This window comes from Tamandua tetradactyla, chromosome 3 (genome assembly GCF_023851605.1).
Source record: "Tamandua tetradactyla isolate mTamTet1 chromosome 3, mTamTet1.pri, whole genome shotgun sequence".
Lineage (NCBI taxonomy): Eukaryota > Metazoa > Chordata > Mammalia > Pilosa > Myrmecophagidae > Tamandua > Tamandua tetradactyla.
In genome coordinates this window covers 216926493-216946523 of record NC_135329.1, presented here as the reverse complement: position 1 = coordinate 216946523, position 20031 = coordinate 216926493, and the positions used below count along the sequence as shown (strand labels likewise).

At 42.0% G+C, this 20031-nt stretch overlaps 1 protein-coding gene and 1 long non-coding RNA gene across 2 annotated transcripts in view; one reads left to right on the top strand and one right to left on the bottom strand.

Annotated features, from left to right (window-relative positions):
- Positions 1–20031, top strand: part of NDUFA10 (NADH:ubiquinone oxidoreductase subunit A10) — a 58508-nt gene that overhangs the window by 1867 nt on the left and 36610 nt on the right. The window contains exons 2-9 of the mRNA XM_077155617.1: positions 3789–3957; positions 4820–5035; positions 7000–7086; positions 8507–8628; positions 10923–11002; positions 14268–14322; positions 16182–16267; positions 19663–19771. Coding sequence (XP_077011732.1) covers positions 3789–3957; positions 4820–5035; positions 7000–7086; positions 8507–8628; positions 10923–11002; positions 14268–14322; positions 16182–16267; positions 19663–19771 — 924 coding nt within the window. The remainder of the gene's footprint in view (positions 1–3788; positions 3958–4819; positions 5036–6999; positions 7087–8506; positions 8629–10922; positions 11003–14267; positions 14323–16181; positions 16268–19662; positions 19772–20031) is intronic.
- On the bottom strand, positions 14226–17778 carry LOC143678323 (uncharacterized). Its single transcript, XR_013173149.1, has 3 exons — positions 16872–17778; positions 14699–14748; positions 14226–14606 (listed from the first exon to the last, which is right to left on the bottom strand). It is a non-coding gene; the product is annotated as an uncharacterized LOC143678323 (long non-coding RNA).

The following is a 20031-nucleotide window of genomic DNA, read 5'->3' as shown; positions in this document are numbered from 1 at the left end:
ACCACCTTTCAGTTTTTGTCAAATGTCACCCTCTTGGCAAGGAAACCACTTCCACTCATTTTAACATTACGAGTCATCCCATTTGCCTTGCTTCCCTCTGCTTTTTCTCCACAGCACTCATATAGTATACTATATAATTTACTTACTTAGTTTTTGTCTGTCTTTTTTTGTTGAACTCAATGTGAATTTTGTCTGTTTAACTCACTGCAATATTTCTGTGTCTAGGTAGGTGTCTAGCATATAGCAGACCCTTAATAAATGCCTTAAAAATGAATGACACAAAAGTAAACTAAGGATTCAGGAACTGAGTTTGTTCTCATGGGGGTGTATAGAGGATGTACTGTCATTTACTAGCCTGTTCTCCTGTTGATGGGTCTTTGGATGATTACCATTTGCTACTGCAGGCATTAAACCTGTGAGTATTTCGATAAATACCTTTTCCTTTGTATTTTTTCATGAATGTGTGTAGGTGGTTTTATTGGCAAAAATGGGATCATAGGATGCATTCCTTCTCCCTCTCTTTAGCACCTGAAGTCTGTACTTTATGTGGTTGTCCTGACTTTTTCCTTAAGGTCCTTTTTCTGTTCCAGGACTCCAGCCAGGGCACCAATCACACTTAGAACTCATGTCTCTTTAGGCACCCCTGGCTGTGACAATTTTTCACACTTTCCTTGTTTTTAATGACCCTGATGGTTTTGAGGGGAACTGGTTAGGTGCTTTGTAAAGTGTCCTTTAATAAGATTTGTTGGCTACTTTTTTCGTTATTAAACTTGGATAATATGTTTTTGGAGGAAGGCCTCAGAGGGAAAGTACCTTTTGCATCACATCATATCACGGTTCATACTATAAATATGACAACGCTATCCATGGGACTTTGATTTCCTGTCTGAGATAGTGTTAAGTTTTTTCACTGTAAAGCCACTTTTTTTTCCCTCCCTTTCCGTGTTATACTCTTTGGAAAGAAGTTAGTAAGCACAGCTTACACTTAAGGAGTAGGGAGTTTTGCTCCACTACCTTGAGGGTGGAGTGTCTAAATTGTTTGTGCTGGAAATAAATCTGTTTCTCATTTATTTATATGAACATCCAGTTATTATTTACATTAGTATGGACTCATGGATATTTATTTTATACTTTGGGATAATCCAATACTACTTCATTTTATTGCTCAATTGTTCCAGCTTTGGCCATTGGGAGCTCTTTTATTTGGCTCCTGAATCCCTTTGTATTTTGTTTAATTTTCTGGAGCACTTCCTTAACTTTCTGGCACTATAGGATGCTCCACTTTCATATTGTATATATTCTGCTTGAGTCCTAGAATCAGCCATTTCTCCAAAGAGCTCTGGTTTCTTTCTGGGAGAATGGTATTAGAAACCAAGATCTGGCTGCAAGATGCGTTTATGGCTACTGGGGTGTTATTGCTTTGAGGCCCTTTCACCTGACAGCAAGAAGATATGTTAACTTGTATATATTCTCGTATCTGTAGATATTTATGTGTGTAACCATGTGCAGGTATATTAAGCGAAACATGAATTCATACTGACATCTACATCTCCAATCTATTATCACATGGATTATTCCAACCTCCTGCCCTTGCTTATCTGTAACCTCCCACTCTGACAGTGAGAAACCTGGCTCATATTGTCTGCCATCCACTTGCTTAATTGTTCACTTCCAGTAGCATATACAGTGGTATCACAACTGTTAACCTGTACCCCTGTGGGAGACATCTTTATCAGCTAAAGTGCTTATGTAAAGTTCCTTTTTCCTTGAGTCTTACAGACTCCACTCATTTCCCAAAGTTAGTCTCTACCTGTGCCCTTCAGGAAAGTTGTTTCATACATTTGTAACACAGTTTGATTGTTTTTTTCACATTTTGCATTGCATCCTAGGATCTCACGCCCTCCTAAATGATTTTTTTTTAATTGCATACATTAAGTTTCACTTTTTGGGTAAAGTTTTATGGGTTTCGACAAATGCATAATACAGTATCATGTAGTGTAGTTTCACTACCCTAATAAGTCTTCCACACTTCACTTATTCATCTCTCCTCCCTTACCCCAGAAACCACTTTTTTTTTTATGTTTTTATATTTTTGCCTTTTCTAAACTGTCATATAACTGGACTCATACAATATGTGCCTTTTTTAGACTATCTTCTTTTTACTTAGCAATATGCGTTTAAGATACATACTTATCTTTTCCTAGCCTGATAGCTCATTTCTTTTTATCACCAAATAATCCATTGAATAGATGTTTGCTTATCCATTTGCCTATTGCTTTCAGTTTTTGGTGATTGTAAATGAAGCTGCTATAACCATTTGTGTGCAGGTCGTTTTTGTGGATATAAGTTTTCATATCAGTTGGCTAGTACCTAGGAGCATGAATGCTGGCTCATATGGTAAGACTTGTTTAGCTTAATCTATGAAACCAGTCGTCCAGAGGGGCTGTACCGTTTTGCATTCCCAGCAGCCAACAGTGAGAGTTTCTGTTGCTCTCAGTCCTTGTTAGGACTGGTGTTGTTAGGACTCTGCATTTTAGCCGGTCGAAAGGTATGTGGTCGTTTCTCACTATTTTAATTTGTAATTCTCTACTGACAAATGATGTTGAGCATCTTTTCAATTGTTTGCCATCTGTATATCATCTTTGATGAGATTTGTTCTTAGTTTTTGCCTATTCTTTAAACTTGGATTGTTGTTTGCACAGATCCATGCATGTTCCCTGGATTCCTGATGTGGATAGGCCGAGTATCTTTAGATTTACATTGCTGTTAGCTTCTGTTCCAACATGCGCATGTGCATTTTAAAAAATATTTGAATCTTGAAGAAGTCTTTTCTCCTGTTAATTGTTTTTGTGACAAAGTTGAACATTTTTCATATGGTTATTGGTTATTAATACTTTTTCAGTAAACTGAGCATTCCTATTCTTTGTCTTATTGATTTGTTTGAACTTTGTACACATTAAGGTTCCTTTTCCATTATATATGTTGAAAAGGTTTATCTCAATTGTTTGCCTCTTTTTATTTTTATTTTTGCCATTATGGCTTATCCCAAGAAAGACATGACCAGATGAGTTCTGGCTTCAGTGCAGACTGGATCAGGGATGCAAGGAGACATTAGGGTGTTACAGAATCAGTGCGGTGGGGTAGGGACATGATCTTGTGCTCCCGAGATACCTAGGAGTTAGCTCATAGGGTTTTTGAGTGATTATGGACTTGGAGCAAGGAGGAGAAGATCAAAGATGACCCATGTTTGCTTTATTTTGTTTGGTGGATTGCACACAGGGAACATGTAAGAGAGAGCAGATTCGGGGTCAGGATACAGATGTTAAATTTCAGTTTTAGGCCTGTTAACTTTCAGGCATCTTTAGGACATCCAGATAGAGCTGTTTATTAGGCAGTAGGATAGCTTGGTCAAGTCAGGGGAAATCCTGGATAAAAGAAATGATTTTCATTCCTCTCCTTCCTACCAGCACCTGCCCTTCTACTCCTGCTTCCTTCTACTCATCCTTTTCTTTCTTTTTTTTTTTTTTTGACATAGTAGAGATATTGTGTTTCAAGGGCAGTTCCAGGTTCTGGGGACTTATCAGTGAACAAAACAAATGGTACACATGCCCTCATGGAGCTTACACTGGGGATGGGGAGGTGGGAGATGGACAATTAAAGAAATAGGGGTCATAGTATGTAGATACTATGTCAATGGTATTATCACCAAGGTTTCTCAGAGTTTTTAGCTAGGATGTGTGAACACCTGTGGTAACAGGAATGCTTACATACAGCCATTGTTTTTTCAGGACGGAATTCATACAAGCCTACAGAGCAACCTGCAGTACGGTCCTTTGTCCTTCATACTTGGAGAAAGAACATCTAAAAAATTGACAGAACGCAGCAAAGTAATAACTGTAGATGGCAATATTTGTTCTGGGAAAGGCAAACTTGCAAAAGAATTAGCAGAAAAACTAGGTATGAACTTACATCATGCAGAATTTGTTCTCAGATATGTGATTGATTATTATAATTTGATTTTGTTTACTCTTTTTTTATTTTTATTTATTAATTAAAAAAATTAACAATAAACAAACAAAAACATTAACATATCATTCCATTCTAGATTTTGTTTTACTCTTGGCCTGGTAGAACTGGGCCTGATGGTGAGTTGTTTAAATTGATTAAATATTTATTGAAAGGCTGTTTTTAATCTTTCAGCTTAGGAATTTTTTTTTTTTTTTTTTGAGTAATCCATGCTGCTTGTCATCTTGGACTTTTATCTTGATGGTGTCTACAGAGCACTTGCACATGAGTGGTCTTATTTGGTCTTTGTAACAGCCCTCTTTATTATTATTGTTGTCATCTTATAGGTGGGCAAACTTAGAGAAGCTGATGTCACACAGCTAGTTAGTGACAAGGCTGGAATTAGAATTGTGTTTCCTAAGTCCTAGTGCAGATGTTTGTCCACTGCTCCCTCCAGTGGTCCTTAACAGACCAGTACTCACCTCTGAGGACGAGGCCTCCAGGGCTGTGGGCAGCTCCCCTTCTCAAGGAGGCATTCCTGCAAGGGCACAGTGGGACAAGGTACAGTGTGGCCCTTGTGGCTCCATGTCCACTCCCTCCAGGTGCATTATGCCTACCAGTTCCCTTTGTAGGTGATGGACATGGCAATAGGGCACCTTTCTCCAGGTCACTGATCAGACAGCACTTGTGGTAGTGTCAGATGGAGTTTTGTGTGACTGCCCAGCATCTCCATGTTTTTCCTCTAGTCTGTGCTGCTTGCTGATGGGAAATGAGTGGTCCACATCACACTTCCTCTGGTTATTTCTCTTCTCAGGTTTAAAGCACTTTCCTGAAGCAGGTATACACTATGTAGACAGTACCACAGGAGATGGAAAGCAACTGGACATAGAGCTTAGTGGCAACTGCAGTTTGGAGAAATTTTATGATGATCCAAAAAGTAATGATGGAAACAGTTACCGCCTGCAGTCTTGGTTGTATGCCAGCCGCCTGCTGCAGTACGCGGATGCCTTGGAGCACCTGCTGAGCACAGGTCAGTACTTGTGGAGCATGGCCGTAAGGCGCCTTCTGCATTTGAACCCTGCTCTGGAGTTCAGCCATTTAGCAAGAGACCATATAGCAAGGGACCATATAGCAAGAGAGGGTGTGTCCCGAGAAGTTGTCTGAGGTGGGAAGAAATGGGCAGGGACTGTTCTTGGACAGCCAACTGCAGAGTCCGTGGGTTCAGGCAGGAGGGTTGAGGAAGCGGCTAGGGGAGGTGAAGCAGGAGGGCACTGGGTAGGAGCACAGGACATGATGCAGAGCAAGGTCAGAGTCCAGATGGGCCGCTTTGTCCTTTGGGAACCAGCAGTGTGTGAAACTTGGTCCTCTCCTCAAAGTTTCCTTGGAGGTCACCAAGTATCCTGCCAGTTTTTCGCCAAAGCCAAGCTGTGCCATGGAGGTCCTGAATTCACGGATGGAAGCAAAGAGCATGCATGTGTGTGTGGGAGAGGGGACAACTGATTTATTTTGGGGGCTTCTTGTCCACCATCTGTGCCAGTGTTGCCTCTCCTGGTTGACCAGCAGAGCTCCCTAGACCGCTTAGTCACAAGCAAGCTCCGCTGCCACTGGGGAGTCTCCTCCTGGAGTCTGAGTGTGATCTCTGTATGCCCCTTACAGGGGGTTCTGGTTATCATCTCTCATTTCTGGCACTTTACTAATGATGCTTTTGTTCTTACATTCATGTAAACTCTGATTTTGGCTAGTATTGCTCCTAAGAAAAAATACGTTGTACTTTTCACTGTACTGGGATCCAATTCAAAGGAACCAATTTCCACCAAAAAAGCTGAGTGCCTATGGTAGCTTGTAGTTCACACTGCCATTTGGGCTTGTTCCAGATTACTTTTGGACAGGACCTCCACCATATCTTATGCCTCTCCATTTCTTAAAATTAAAAAGATACATTGTACTTGCTAAATGAAAACTTATTTGTCCCTTCTGTAACACTGATTTATTCTTAGATACCGATTGAGCACCCGCTGGATGCGGGCACTTTTCTTGCAGCAAGGGGTCACACTGTAGGCGGGGCATGAGCCCTCACGGAACTCACATTGTAGTAGGGGAGAGGAAGTTTCTGCATGGAAATCAGGTAGATGGCATGGCAGGCAATGAGTGTTAGGCACTGTGAAGAGTAGGGAAGGGGTAGGTTGGGGCCACTGTCCTTGACAGGGTAGTCTGGGAAAACCTCTGTGGAGGAAGTCTGACTGCAGTGAGACCAGCTGGGAAACATGGGGGGCCAGGTGGGCCCAGCACGCAGGAGTGTGCTTCGTGTGGGTCTGTGACCATCTGTGGTCAGCACAGCAAGCTGACGAGCAGACGGAGCAGGGTTGGGGAAGTGGTCTGGGCAGGACAGGAGGGCTTTGAAGGCCACAGGAGGGACTTCAGTATTTCCCTGAAGGAGAATGGCCATATGTTTGCCCAGAGGAGTAGCACCACCTGACTCGAGTTTTGAAAATGTCACTCCCTGTTGTATGAGAATGGACTGGGGCAGGGGTGGAAGCAGGGGGTGTCAGTGGCTATTGCATGATCCAGACCTGAGTGGCCACACTGGGCACTAAGAAGGTCAGGGTGGCAGTGGAGTGATGTGGTTGGAGACAGAACTGGTGGGATTTGTTGGTGAGTGGGGGAGTGGAGGGTGACTGAGCGCAGCAGCTGGCGAAGAGCAGGATTGGGGCAGGCATGGCAGGGTGTCGCATCTGTGGCTTCCAGAGAAACATGCTCTCAACTAACTGGACACTCTGGTTGTGCTACCTGAATGAAACTGTTATATTGTTAAAAAGTATCATAATTTTTGAAAAAGATTTCCCACTTATAAGTGTATATCTGTTCTCTTGAACATATTGGTATAATACAGAATTGTAAATAACTTTTTTCACCCTTTCTAAACTGAAATGACTACTTTCCAGTGCTTCTGTGCTGTGTCTGATTCTTCATTTCTGCTCACCTGTTTTCATACAGGACAGGGAGTCGTCCTGGAACGCTCCATCTTTAGTGACTTTGTTTTCTTGGAGGCAATGTACAGCCAGGGATTCATCCGAAAGCCGTGTAAGTTACTGTCTCAGACACGCACTCCTGGGTGTGCCATGCACTTTGTAAAGTCTCTCGTAAAGACTCGTACTGCTTCATAAAGTGACTGTTAGATAGATGAATGAGTGCCATTGTTTCTGAATTTCCGCAGAACAAATCATCTTAAAGAATTTAATGAGGGCTTTCCCTTTTTAAGGTGTGTTTCTTGGTCTCACATCCACCTGTGAGAGCAGACGTCCTGGGTCCTTCAACACACCTGGCTTAACCGATAACTCCCGCACAACCTTCCCTCAGGAAGCTTCGCCTGCCACTCTGCCCAATACTTAAACTGTTTTTCTTTGCTATCTGGATTTAATTTTACTGAAGTATTCTATTTCTAGTTTATTGTTTTTTTATGTGATCAGAATGTTTTATTTTTTTCGTCCCTGCACCTGCATCACTGCCAACATTATCTCCTTTCTTTCTTCGGAACCCATGTTGCTGTGCTCATGTTTTCAGGGGCATTAGCATTGTGTTGGAATGTTACTGAAAGTCTAAGTGGCAAACAGAAAATATTGAAAACTTCTCTGGTTACAAGTAGACTGACCCTGGGAGTAATGAAAGTCCTGTCCAGATGGAGTCGGCTGGTCTGTGGCTGAATGGATTAGTGTTCCCTACTTCTGTTGGTTCCCGAGGGTGGTTCCCACCTGTGGGCTTGGGCAGGTGAAGCAGTGGGAAGGTGAGGTCTGGAGAGAAGAGTGAGAACTGTTGGGTAATGAATGGGGAGCGTGAGGCCAATCAAGTGATTCTGAGGCTGAGGCTAGCTGCCCCTTGCTCATGTGACCTGCTCCTTAGGGAGTGGTCCCTCTGTGTGCCTGCAGCCAAAGCATGTGGTCAGAGCCCTTGCTTCTGACTGAGATACTGAGCATCTCCAGACGTTAAAGTTAGATACTCTGAGGGTAGTTTAGATCAGTCATCCAGCATTTCCAGAGTGCCAGCTGTGCCAGGCTCTGTCTGAGGTCAGGGATATAAAGATACGTAACACAAGGTTACCCAGTCCTGGGGTGGCAGCACAGGGGCTTTAAACAATTTAGGTGGTTAGTTACACTCCATTTCTGGCCCTTTGAGTGCTATGAAGGCCAGGGTTTCAATTCTAGTGTTTCATTTTATGTAAGTTGCCTGATTTCTCAGAACCTGATACTTTTGGTCTGTAAGAATGGGGCTGAGAAGCACTGTTTGCAACATTGCCATGGATATTAAAATGCTTGCTGTGTGTGAAATACCCATGGCACCCAGCATGCAGTGGCAGGGCATGTGTGCAGTCGGTGCCAACACCGTTAACTGTTGCATGAGCTGCTACTGGTTTGTGGGCCTGAGAGCAGCCGCTACCTTGTGCCCTCGTTTGGGGCCTGCTGGGCCTCTCAGGGATACCGGATGACCTGCGCACTTCTGTTGTCAGGTGTGGACCACTACTACGAGGTGAAGAGGATCACGAGCTGCGAGTACTTACCTCCCCACGTGGTCATCTTCGTCGATGTGCCTGTTCCAGAGATTCAGAGTCGAATTCAGAAGAAGGGAGATGTAATTCAGCTCTTAAATCCAAGGATGGTCTTCTTTGCATGTGTCTCCATTACCTTTTAAACATCAGTCAGCACGTAGAGGTCATCTTTACACTAGGGAACTGATTCCTGCCCGTCTTCTCCGGAAGGGCAGTGCCCATGGGGGCCAGCTGCGTGGGAGCCCCTGGGAGCCTGGGTTGAAGGAGGGTCCATGGGTCAGTCCAGTGCTGCCCCTAGTGAGTAGCTGCCCTGCTTTCTGCCAGCAGCCCCCCTTCTCCTGCAGCCGTCCCACCTTGTCCCCTGTCCTGTAACCCGAACCACTTTTGTGAAGATGGGTAGGATCTTCTTACAGGACTTCCCTCTGCCATGTTTGCGTTTATTCTCTAGGGGAATTTTCATATCTTATTATTTTCCTACAAATTAGCTAAAAAATGATTTCTTATATCCTCTCAGTTCTCCATTCCCCATCTTTTTAACTCAAATTGTGCCTCTCTCTTCCTCTCTTTCCTACTTGATTCTGGAACTGTAGAGCTGTGGTCTTGATGGGAATCCATTTAATCCTCTTGTTGTTTTAGCTGAGACTTAATGAGGTGGCGTAGAAACCCCACACCTTGTGGGGGCCACAGTATGGCCCTCAGCGGCCGTGCAGGTGGAGGCACTGGGGACGAGGGTAACAAGGTCCTACTCTTTATAATTTTTTCAAGAAAAGTATTAGAATACTGTCACCAGGTAAAATTACTGCTTCGTGTAAGAAAAGAGATTTTTAACGTCAAAAAGATGTTATGTTGTCAGTAAGTGTGTGCTCTCACTTTGGCTGTTGTCTCGGTGCGGGCTGATGCCTGTGCCTCTGCGGCTCGGCCTTCCGGGATGACCGACATCGTTATCGGAAATATCCAAGAAACATTTTTTCTAAAGGCAAAATTATTGATTGCTAAATACTTTAACGTTTGTGGGTAAGAGTTCTGAGACTTGATGTTTTTGTGTTGCATGTTGTATGTTCGTAGTGTGAAGGAGTCCCTTTTTGATCAGTGAGCATTTGATCTCGTTTTACTTGGACTGCATCTCATGATAGAGATTTCTACTCTTATCACCTATTTTGGTTGCACTTTGCTGATTTATTCCTCATTGTCTCCATACCAGGCATTTTGGGGAAAACAAAGATTAAGAGAGATGAGTTCTGCCCTTAGGCCAAGTCCCGGTTAGAGTTTTTCCCCCATGGAAAAATGTGACCCATTTTTTGACACAGTGGCCTGTATATTACTTTCCTGGGTGCCTGTTCTTATTGTTGGAATTTTTGTAGGCGTTTAGTAATTCTTTTTTGAGTAATTTTTTAACTTTTGAGATATAATTTATGCTCCATAAAATTCACCCATTTTGAATGTAATGCAATGATTTTTAGTGAATTTACCAAGTTCTACAAAATCATCATCCAGTTTTTAAATATTTTCATCAACTTTTAGTTAAAACAATAGGCATAATCATTTCCTTTTCTCTTTCTTACCTGCTTTCCTCACAAATATTTATTGAGTGTCCACTTTGCCAGATACTGGTGGTGCTTGGAACATCTGAATGAGCGAAGGGGCTGAAGTCCTTGCCCTTTTTTTTTTTAACATGGGCAGGCACCAGGAATCAAACCCGGGTCCTCTGGCATGGCAGGCAAGCATTCTTGCCTGCTGAGCCACCGTGGCCTGCCCTCCTTGCCCTTTTGAACTTGTAATCCAGTGGAGGAGGCATATTGTGAGCAAGGGACTAACTAAGAAATACACCACATAGAGGTCAATGTCAGGAAAACAGTAAATTAGGGTAAGAAGGTAGCTTAGTCAACTTCTGGTGATAAGGGAGGTGAGAGACGGAGAGAGTAGGAGAGGTGGTTGGGGAAGAGGCTGGCAGAGCAGGGGAGTGGGGAAGTTGGAGGGAACTGGGCAGTAGGTGGAGCAGCATGCGAGAGCCGGGCCACTTCTTTTCCCTGTCCTCCTTAATAGTTGTTCATGCCCACATTTGAGCCCATGCCAGGCACAGGCCAGACAGGTGACGCAGCTTTACGAAAAGGTGTTCTTTCTTGCTTATTCTAAAATTGTGTCTTAGATGTAGCTGGAAAAAAAGTCATGCCACGGGTTGTCCCGGCATTATGGCAGAATGTGAGTAATTCTAACAGAAATGGAGGCCCCTTTGTTTCACTCTCAAGTGTCCACAATGCCCAGCATGAGCGGTCCTAAGAAAATAGTGTTTATGGACTTTTTTCATGTTTGTACACTAAGCACAGGTAAAAGGAAAAGAAGTCTTAAGTTTCATAGTTACTTTTCTGTTTCTTTTCAGCCACACGAAATGAAGATCACATCTGCCTATCTCCAGGACATTGAGAATGCATACAAGAAAACTTTCCTTCCTGAAATGAGGTGAGCCAAGCACCAGCTTTATTTGTGTGAGTGTAACTTGTGGAGCATTGTGATTGCACACCGGTTTAGATCTAGGTCCCTGTGTCCCAGCAGGCCAGAGTTTGCTCTCTCTTTTCCTGGGTGGGTATTGCCTGGGATGATTCCATCTGCTATTTCAAGCAAGTGCCACAGCAGACACTGAATTTTGATTTGTGTTTTTTTGTTTGTTTGTTTGTTTGCTTATTTTGTTAGTCCTTTTTTTTAATTAAAAATTTTTTTGATGTTAAAAGTAACTCCAGCTAGATTCTATGGCAGGCTTTAGCATTAGAGAACTCATATTTTTTGCTTCAGGTGACAATTAACATTCGTGTTATTTAGAGGAATTGCTTGATAGTGCTCAGTGTATCCTTAGAGAAAGCTCCTGAAGGATTAAGTGCATTTAATTGATATCCCTGAAAGGTGTTTGGATGAGTTGTAAACAATATGCAGACCTTTTTTCTTTCTTCCCTCCCTTTCCTTTCTCTCTCCTTTCTTTACTGAATACTGGTGTTTGAGGCAGTGCAGATTTACTTGACAGGATTGATGGCTGCGGTTGGATAAGTTCTGAAGGTCTCATTCTTGTTTGTTGATTTCTCTTGAGTGTCTTTGTGCTGCTTATGAATGCAAAAAGAGCATTGCAGCCTTTTGTAAAATATTTATTATTCTAGTTTACTAGCTGCTGGAATGCAAGACACCAGAGACGCACTGGCTTTTCATAAAAGGGGGTTCATTTTGTTAGTTCTTCAGAGGAAAGGCAGCTAACTTTCATCTGAGGTTCTTTCTTACGTGGGAAGGCACAGGATGGTCTCTGCTGGCCTTCTCTCCAGGCCTCTGGGTTCCAACAGCTTTCCCCGGGGGGATTCCTTTCTGTATCTCCAAAGGCCTGGGCTGAGCTGTGAGTGCTGAGATGAGGTATGCTGAGCTGCTTGGGCTGTGCTACGTTGAGCTCTCTCATTTAAGCACCAGCCAGTTAAATCAAACATCATTCATTGCAGCAGGCACGCCTCCTAGCCGACCGCAGATGTAATCAGCAACAGATGAGGTTCACAAGCCATTGGCTCATGTCCACAGCAACAGAACTAGGTGCCTTCACCTGGCCAAGTTGACAACTGAATCTAAGTACCACATTTATATTGTGAGATTTTAAGAGGTGAAGTAAATAAACTTTCATAGGAATATGTATTTTCTGACTTTGTTAGTATTTATGACCAGAATCCTAGGGGTGCACATTATTTATCCTCATTATCTTGATTATGAAAGTATCGTAGAGAAATATGAACTATGAGAAATATAAACTATAGTGTGGGTTATCAGACATTAATCTGTTCATTTATTCAACAAATATTTATATTCAGTTCAGTAAATACTGACTGTCAGTGTTAGCTGGAGATGCCTTAGTTGCTAAGACAGGACTGGTAGGGTAGACCTCTGAGGAAGGGACTGAGACAGAAGTGTGCAGGAGAGCACTGGTGAAGATAAGGTGGTTATGTAGTAACTCAACATTTAGTGCAGTTTTTTAAGTCTCTTAAGTATCTGCTTGTTAAGATTATTCTAAGGCAGATGAGGGCCTGGGAAAGGCTCTCAAGTTGGGTCTGTAGGTGGCTTTTGGCAGTGATGGGGCCTGGAGCTCCTTGAGGGCAGGAGCCATCGCTCTATCATTTCCCGCTCCCCTCCCCCCAAGGCAGCCACACAGGGCGGTGCTGCCAACGCCTGCTCAGTTGTGTGTGTTCCAAGTGCCTGTCACACATTTTCCTGATCTCTTATGACCGCTCTTGTGGGTTTTCATCTCTTAGCATCCTCTGTGAAGTAATTACTGTCATTTGCCTCTGCCCTTCGTCGAAATGTCAAATCGTTTGGGACTTTTCATGTTGCTGTGTGAGGTAGAGGTGTTTCAGTGCTTTCCCCATTCCCTTAATCTGCAAGGAGTGTTTAAAACCTTTGTCTGCTCTATACTTTAGTTTTGTACTGACTTGTGAGACTTGGCAAAGAAAATTTATCTCCCTTTGCCACTTTGTATCTATGGAGGCAGAGGATTTTCTTTTCATGACAAGAAGCAATAAAGACAGACCTGTAATTGGTGTTACTTTTTACTTCCAACTATAGTGGCAAATGCAATAAGTTTATTTTTCCTAACTTTATGGAGTAATCATTCATTGCTCTTACAGTTTTGCACCACTTACATTTACCTTGATAGTGAATGAGAAATACAGGGATCTAGTTGCAGAAGGAAACTTGTTATTCAGTTGGAAGACTTTGAATTACATAGTATAGGCTTATGTAGAACAGAGGGATTGTCAAATAATTATAGTGCTGAAAACTTTTTTCTTTTTTTACACTTGGACATTAGTAGAAGCTAGTAGTCATGACACTAACTCAGTCTCTTGAAGATGAGTAGCAGAATTGGTAAAGTTAATGCCATTTGTAGTAGGTCATGTTGAATTTCAGATAGCTTACTCCATGCAGATGGCCTCTGGAGAGCATTGTGGGTGCAGGTAGCTCCCCCTGGGTGATTTGGGGGTGATGGCAAAGGCAGCCTCCTTCATCTGATAAGATAGAGACTTACTGGCCTGCTGCCCTCCAGTCATCTCCTGGCTGGGCAGCCGGGTCTCTAAATGGTCAGTGTGTACATGGGGAGAAAATTGGCAAAAGTTTGAAAAGTGTAATTTGTTGCACTTCTTTTAGGGTCTAAGTCACAGTTTTTCTGTGTCTGGAGTAAGGACCGAGGGAACTGAGTTGCTGCTCCAATGTTGCATAGCTCAGATGGTTAATTTGAGGGTTTCGCTAGTCTCCCAGATTCTAAATTCTGGCAGCTTAAGTCATGTGTGCGCCCTATCCTGCCCCACCACATGTCTCAGTAGGCCTCGGTTTCGCTGGTACTTTGTGGTGAAGAGAGATGCAGATGCTGGTGATTTTTGTGGTATCAGCGGGATATGACCTGTATGCCTTTTCCCCCTTGGACTCTGGTCATTGTGAGCTCCCATGCCCTTGGGGTTGGGGGACCAGTGTAATCAGAGAAGTAGAAATTAGGAAACAAAGTACTAGAGTTGGCATCAAGCCAGGAGCACATTCCACTCCTTTTCACATTTCCCCTCAAGAAGTGAAGCTGTAATGAGTCATTATGTGCCCGTCACAGAGCACCAGTTTTAACATTTACAGCAGGAGATGCTTAATGTCATATTCATTTGTATATTAACTTTAAGTTTGGAAAAGTTTGTATTGAATTTCATCTTGCTTTTTCTTCTTACAGAGAAAAATGTGAGATTTTACAGTACAGTGCAAGGGACGCTCAAGATGCAGAAAAGGTAATGAGAGTAGTTGAAAAGTTTATAATTATTGTTGAATTTGATTCACTTTTAAAGTTCTTGCAAATCACATCATCCATTCAGTGTCCATGGTTCTCAGAAATAATCTGTATTTTGTTATTTGAAGGCAGCTCCAAGTGAACCTGCCAGCCGCATACCCCACTGGGTAGGTCTGTCTGGTCATGAGTCCTTGATTTTCTTCTGAATAATTCAGTTTCTGTGATCTCTAAATAATAGAATGGTGGAGCTGCAAAACAGCCTTGGGATCTTCTCTTCCAGCCTTTCTGTATAACAGACGGCAAATTGAAAGTTGGATTAACTTTAACTAATGGGAAAAACTTAGTATTGTAAAGATGTCAGTTTACCCCATAATCACCTGAGCATTTTGTGAAATTCCAATCCAGCTCACTGGGATTTTCAGGAGACCTTAGTGAGTAATAGTAAAAAAAAAAATTGAAAAAGAATAATGAAGGAACATAAGCCCTCACAGAACCATAAACATACTACAAATGTATAGTCAAAATGAAAAAAAATTTGATGTTAATACAAGAATTAATAAATAGCTTAATGAAACTAAATACAGAGTTGAGAAACAGGTGTGTGTGTGTGTGTGCATTGGCGGGAGCTGGGGCGCCTCACAGATTCATAAACATACTGCAAATGTATAGTAATGAAAAAAAATGTGATGCTAATACAGGAATTAGTAAATAGCTTAATGAAACTAGAGAGTCCAGAAGCAGGAATGTGTGTGGGCATCTGTGGGGGCTGGGCAGGTATGACTTAGAGTCAGTGCTTCAGAGGGTATTACAAGAATGAAATAGAGGGAAATGGATTATTTTTTACATGCTTTTGAGAGAATTGACCATCATTTGGTTAAAAAAAGGTAGTTTCCTATTTATTTTCTGTATAAACATAAACTACAAGGTATTACTAAAAAACAAAAGAATGGCAGAATGTGTAAAAATTCTGTAAGAAAATCTGGGTCTTGTGACCTGAGGTGAGGTTAGGTACTGTCGTGTCAGGACAAGCATTGCGGTTTTGGCCCTGTTAGTAAATAGGGGCTTCAGCCGGCAGTGCGGGGTGGGGTGGGGGCACACAGCGCGTTCACAGCTGCAGGCCCCATTAAGTAGAGTAACACTCCAGACCCCGTTCTCCCAGTCTGTAGGATTCCAGGTAGACTTGGTCCATTCTACTCTGATTAAGTAAATTGCATCTCATTTCCTTCCCTACCTGCGGTTTCTGTGATGTTAATTTGTTTTGTTTTTAGATTTTTGTACCCTTTGACAGAATGTTTGGATAGCACACATCTTAGAAAAAAACAATGTATTTTATCTCTAAGATTACGTAGTTATTTGAGTATATTATTGAAGGTACTAAAATTCTTGAAACTTAAAGAGGTCCCCCAGTTTGGCATATGTTTTTGAGAGAAAATGAGTATGAAAAAAGACCACCAGCATGGAAGGCATGACTGAACAGATGGTGGTCTTTGGGGCTAGGAAAGTTAGATGTGTTGGGACTCTCAGGAACTGTTTATTTTCTTCTTCTTTTGTTCTTTGCAGAGCCAGGTCTTGCCTTCTAGAATGAATTGACTTGGGAAGAAATGAGTAATCTGTGATAAGTGCTGGCTTTTGCCCTCTGGTCTTGATCTTGCAAAGTCATTTCAGTACCACTGTGACCTCAGGGGAGTAGGTGGGCAGGGAATTATCATGTTGAAGGATAAACATGAGTCCCATCATATTCATTGAATTCTGGCATGATTATTCCTACCAAGTAATTGTAGTTCATAACATATTAAAGTGTTGTTTCATTTAAACATCTAAAATGAAGCTCCATTTATGTGGGGATGTTTTCTGTTTTAGGTGGTAGAAGACATTGAATACCTCAAGTACGACAAAGGGCCTTGGCTTGAGCAAGACGATCGTACCCTCCACAACCTGCGCATGCTGTGAGCTGGGGGGGCACTGCCGAGGGAGGCGGGGGGCGGGGGGGGGGAGCTGGGGGTTAAGTATCCTACATGGGTCTACACACTTGCTGTAGAAACTTTCTTATTTTTTTTTTTCACTTTTTGAAATGTAACCTTTTATTACTTAGTTTGATGCAGAACAGTTTTTCTTTTCAACTTACATAATTTTTTAAAATAATTACGTTTCAAGTTAGCTGTTAATAGTGCAAAACAATACTTAGGTGTATTTACTTTTCCCTTCTAATGAGGTCTTTTGGTCTGAGAGTTAATTAGTTGATTTTAATTGACATCTTAAATTAAATCCTGATTTTAGTAGTTATTTAGTTATGTGATTAACAGTGTGAGAGAAGTATCCTATGATTTCCCCCCAAAGTATACAAATTATACCATTTAAGTATGTTAATTTAGTTTACTATCAATAGTCTTCTCTTTATTTGCTACTCTGTCCAACTGCCCCCACGCATCTTTCATAGCAGTAATAATGGTAATTATATTTGTTTTCATTTCAATACCATTTCTTAACCTGGGAGACTCAAGTGAAAATTATGCAATTTTCTCAGATAATTATTTGAAACATGTCACTTACCAGTTCACTTCATTTTGTCCAGGACCTGATCAAATTACTGGTTTCCCGCATTTTTGTACCATCTCAGTTTTGTGTTTCTTGTATGATTTTCTGTGTCTGTTTAAACTAAGTAAGTCATTGTATTTTTCAGTCTTGGTAGCATCTCCTGCCAAGGCCCCTGCCCTGTTAGCCTGTCTGATTTCAGCTCTGCCTCCCAGGGCTGGGCTCCTACTCTGCCCTCCTGGTCCTGCTTCTCCAGAGTCTGCCCTCCTGACCATCCTTGCTTTGCATCATCACAGACAATTCTTTTTTGGGGATTCCTGGAAAATGTCTTTTAATGTAAAATTCCTGTCTTTTAATGATAAAAACTAAGCACTGTGAGTTTGGTATCAAAATTATAGTACCGCAAACAAAACTTTGTAATTTTGTAGAAACTAAAAAATACGCTTTTGAACATAATTTGAGGAGAGAGTACAAACATTCTTGTAATTGGGAAACAGTTTGAGCCATAAAACGTAGGTTACTATTTTATTTTCCTTTCCCACTCTTGTTATAAAACGCGGACATAGCGCCTCATTGTAAGAATATTTGCAAATCAAATGATTGTATGTTTTTAGCTTCTACTTTGGGCCTTTTGGCTTATAATGTTAAAGGGCATATATTCTTAGTCAGTTTTTAAATTATCCTTAATAACACTAAATGCTCTGTGACCAGACTGTTTTCCTTTATCACTCTTCATTTCCTGAGTCATAAAAGGCTTCCTGTTGTCTCCATTCTCTTATCTTCAATCAGATTGTATCTGCTGTTTATTAGAGGGCAAGACTTTTGGGTTTTACTAGCTAAGCCCATGGTGCTGGACTGAAAGAGAAGTTTAGCTAAGTTTAAACACATTATAGAGCACTGGCAGTACATCATCTTTCAATCTTCAAAGAAGTTTGAAGCATGTTTACCTGTTAAGTAATTGGTCCTTTGTGCGGTCACGTGTACACTGCGTTTCCGCCGGTCAGACGCAGGTGGCGCCGCTGCTCTATCTGCCCCGCGGTGGCTCTGGCTCAGGCCGGGAAGGCCGTTCATTTCCCAGCATTGTCTCCTGCGTTCACATTACAGAAGAGCGCAGATCAATCTCTCCACCCCCCACCGCCTTAATGTTTGTTCAACACTTAAACTATGACCTTATTTTTCATTGGTTGTTCATTGTGGGATCACTTTAAGAAATTAGCCTTTTGTTTTATAATAGGTATAGTCTAATTCTGTTTGTATTAAAAATAAAAAGGTGTGCGCTTTGGTAGTGACAAACGCGTAGACTACAGGTGAAGGGTACCTAAGGAAAGTTGGTGGCGTTTACCTCTGAAGAGGGACTTCTATGGAGAGGAGATGTGGCTGGGAGAGGGGCGAAATGTTGAAGATTTGCTTCGGTACTGTTTGAAAGTTTTTAAAACACCCATATTCCATGACTAACAACAATAACAAAATGCACTCTTATGAAATATAAAAACTTTATGCCCTTTAAAGACTTTCTGATTTGCTTCCTTGAATTTCACTTGGCAAGTAAAGCCAGCTTAATATTAAAACTGAGAAAAGAAATCTCTGAATATGTATGTACATTTCAGCCATCGAATGCATAACTATATGTAAATTCTTATAAATACACTTAGGAAAGCAAAGGCAATTATCCTGGCAGCATTTCCTTGGAATGTTATTTGGGTTGTTGGATTATTCGTCCTTGTATTGTTGATGAGGCTAATACTGGTGACCTCAGCCACTTGTTTCCCACCTGCCATGGGTCCTCAGTTCCCCACAGCCCCTTCGACGAGCACACGTGGACTACGTGGGCTCAGACTTGAATTGGGGTGTCCTGTCTGGGGTGTGGAGTTGAATGGGGACGCTGTGGGAAACAGCTCTTTTTTTTTTTTCGCTTTGTAAGCCTGGGCTCTTTCTTGCAAAGTCTGGCTGAGAGCCACATACATTTAAAGAATTTCCATTGAAGCTATTAAAAACAAGAAACATCTACTGCCTGTATAGATCACTAATGGGAAAGTGGCCATTTAAAAGAATTGTTTTCTTTGTTTGAGTCCTTAAGAAAAAGACTTTATTTTAATTTTTCTTTCTAAAAGCTTAAAAAATGCTTTACCTGTTCAAGTATAGTGGTTATATTCAGACTAAATCTAATATGAAATAAGCAAATTGTAACAAATTATAAATATATCAGCATTCGGCAGAATACATTGGTGTAACAAAGTGAGAATCCTATGATGTGTACTTTCCGGTGCCAGGAAGAGTAGAGCGTTAGGGTTTCTAAGCGCAGCACTGCTTCCCGCGTGTCCTCTCCTGGTCCTGGTTCCTCAGAGCGCCGAGGCCCAGGCTGCCAGCCTGCAAGGCTTTCCTCCTCAGGGTCCCCCCAGCTCTCATTAGTTTGGCGAGTCTTTAGTGAGGGCATACTATGTATACAGTGCTGTAATCCAGCCGTTTATTTAGTGCTCTTTATTCCTGCCATCCCTGTGTTTAAAGCCCACTTCTGCTCCTTTTTTTGTGATTCCAAAATTGTATCTACCCAAAAGATAGTCCTGTGGCCACTGAGGCTTCTAAGACTGTGCCTCTGGTTCTGAAAGAAAGTTCTAAGGGGCGCTCCAAACCCGGCTAGTGGTCCTTGAGGTGAAGGCTTTGCTTTTGAGGTGTCTGCTGGGAGGAAATAGCATTAATTTGAATACATGAATTTTTTATATGGATGTTAAAGAATAAGATCAGCCTTATAGTTTGCTTGGTATTCATGTTGATGGTTTGGTGTGATCATATTTTTCTTACTATTTTTTAGGGTTCAGAATAAATTTCAAGTGCTGCATTATACCACCATTCCTGTCTATCTCCCAGAAATCACTGTCGGAGCTCACCAGACTGACCGTCTCTTCCAGAAGTTCCAGGAGGTAAGACTGACCGGGGACCAAAGCAGCAGATAATGGTTAAAATCACTTGCAGTCATTTACCTGTATTTGTTGTTTTGTTTTCAGTGAAAGGGCTTCTTTTTCATTGACGTGCTCTTCCTTCTCCCTTGCTCCCATCACTGTCTGTGAAGCTGGGGCAGGGTCTCAAGTGGCAGGTGCCTGCACAGCGAGTGCCCTGGGCCGCGTGTCCTTTGCAGGCACATCACCTTGATGAAAGAACAGCCTCAGTTCTTTAGCTCTTA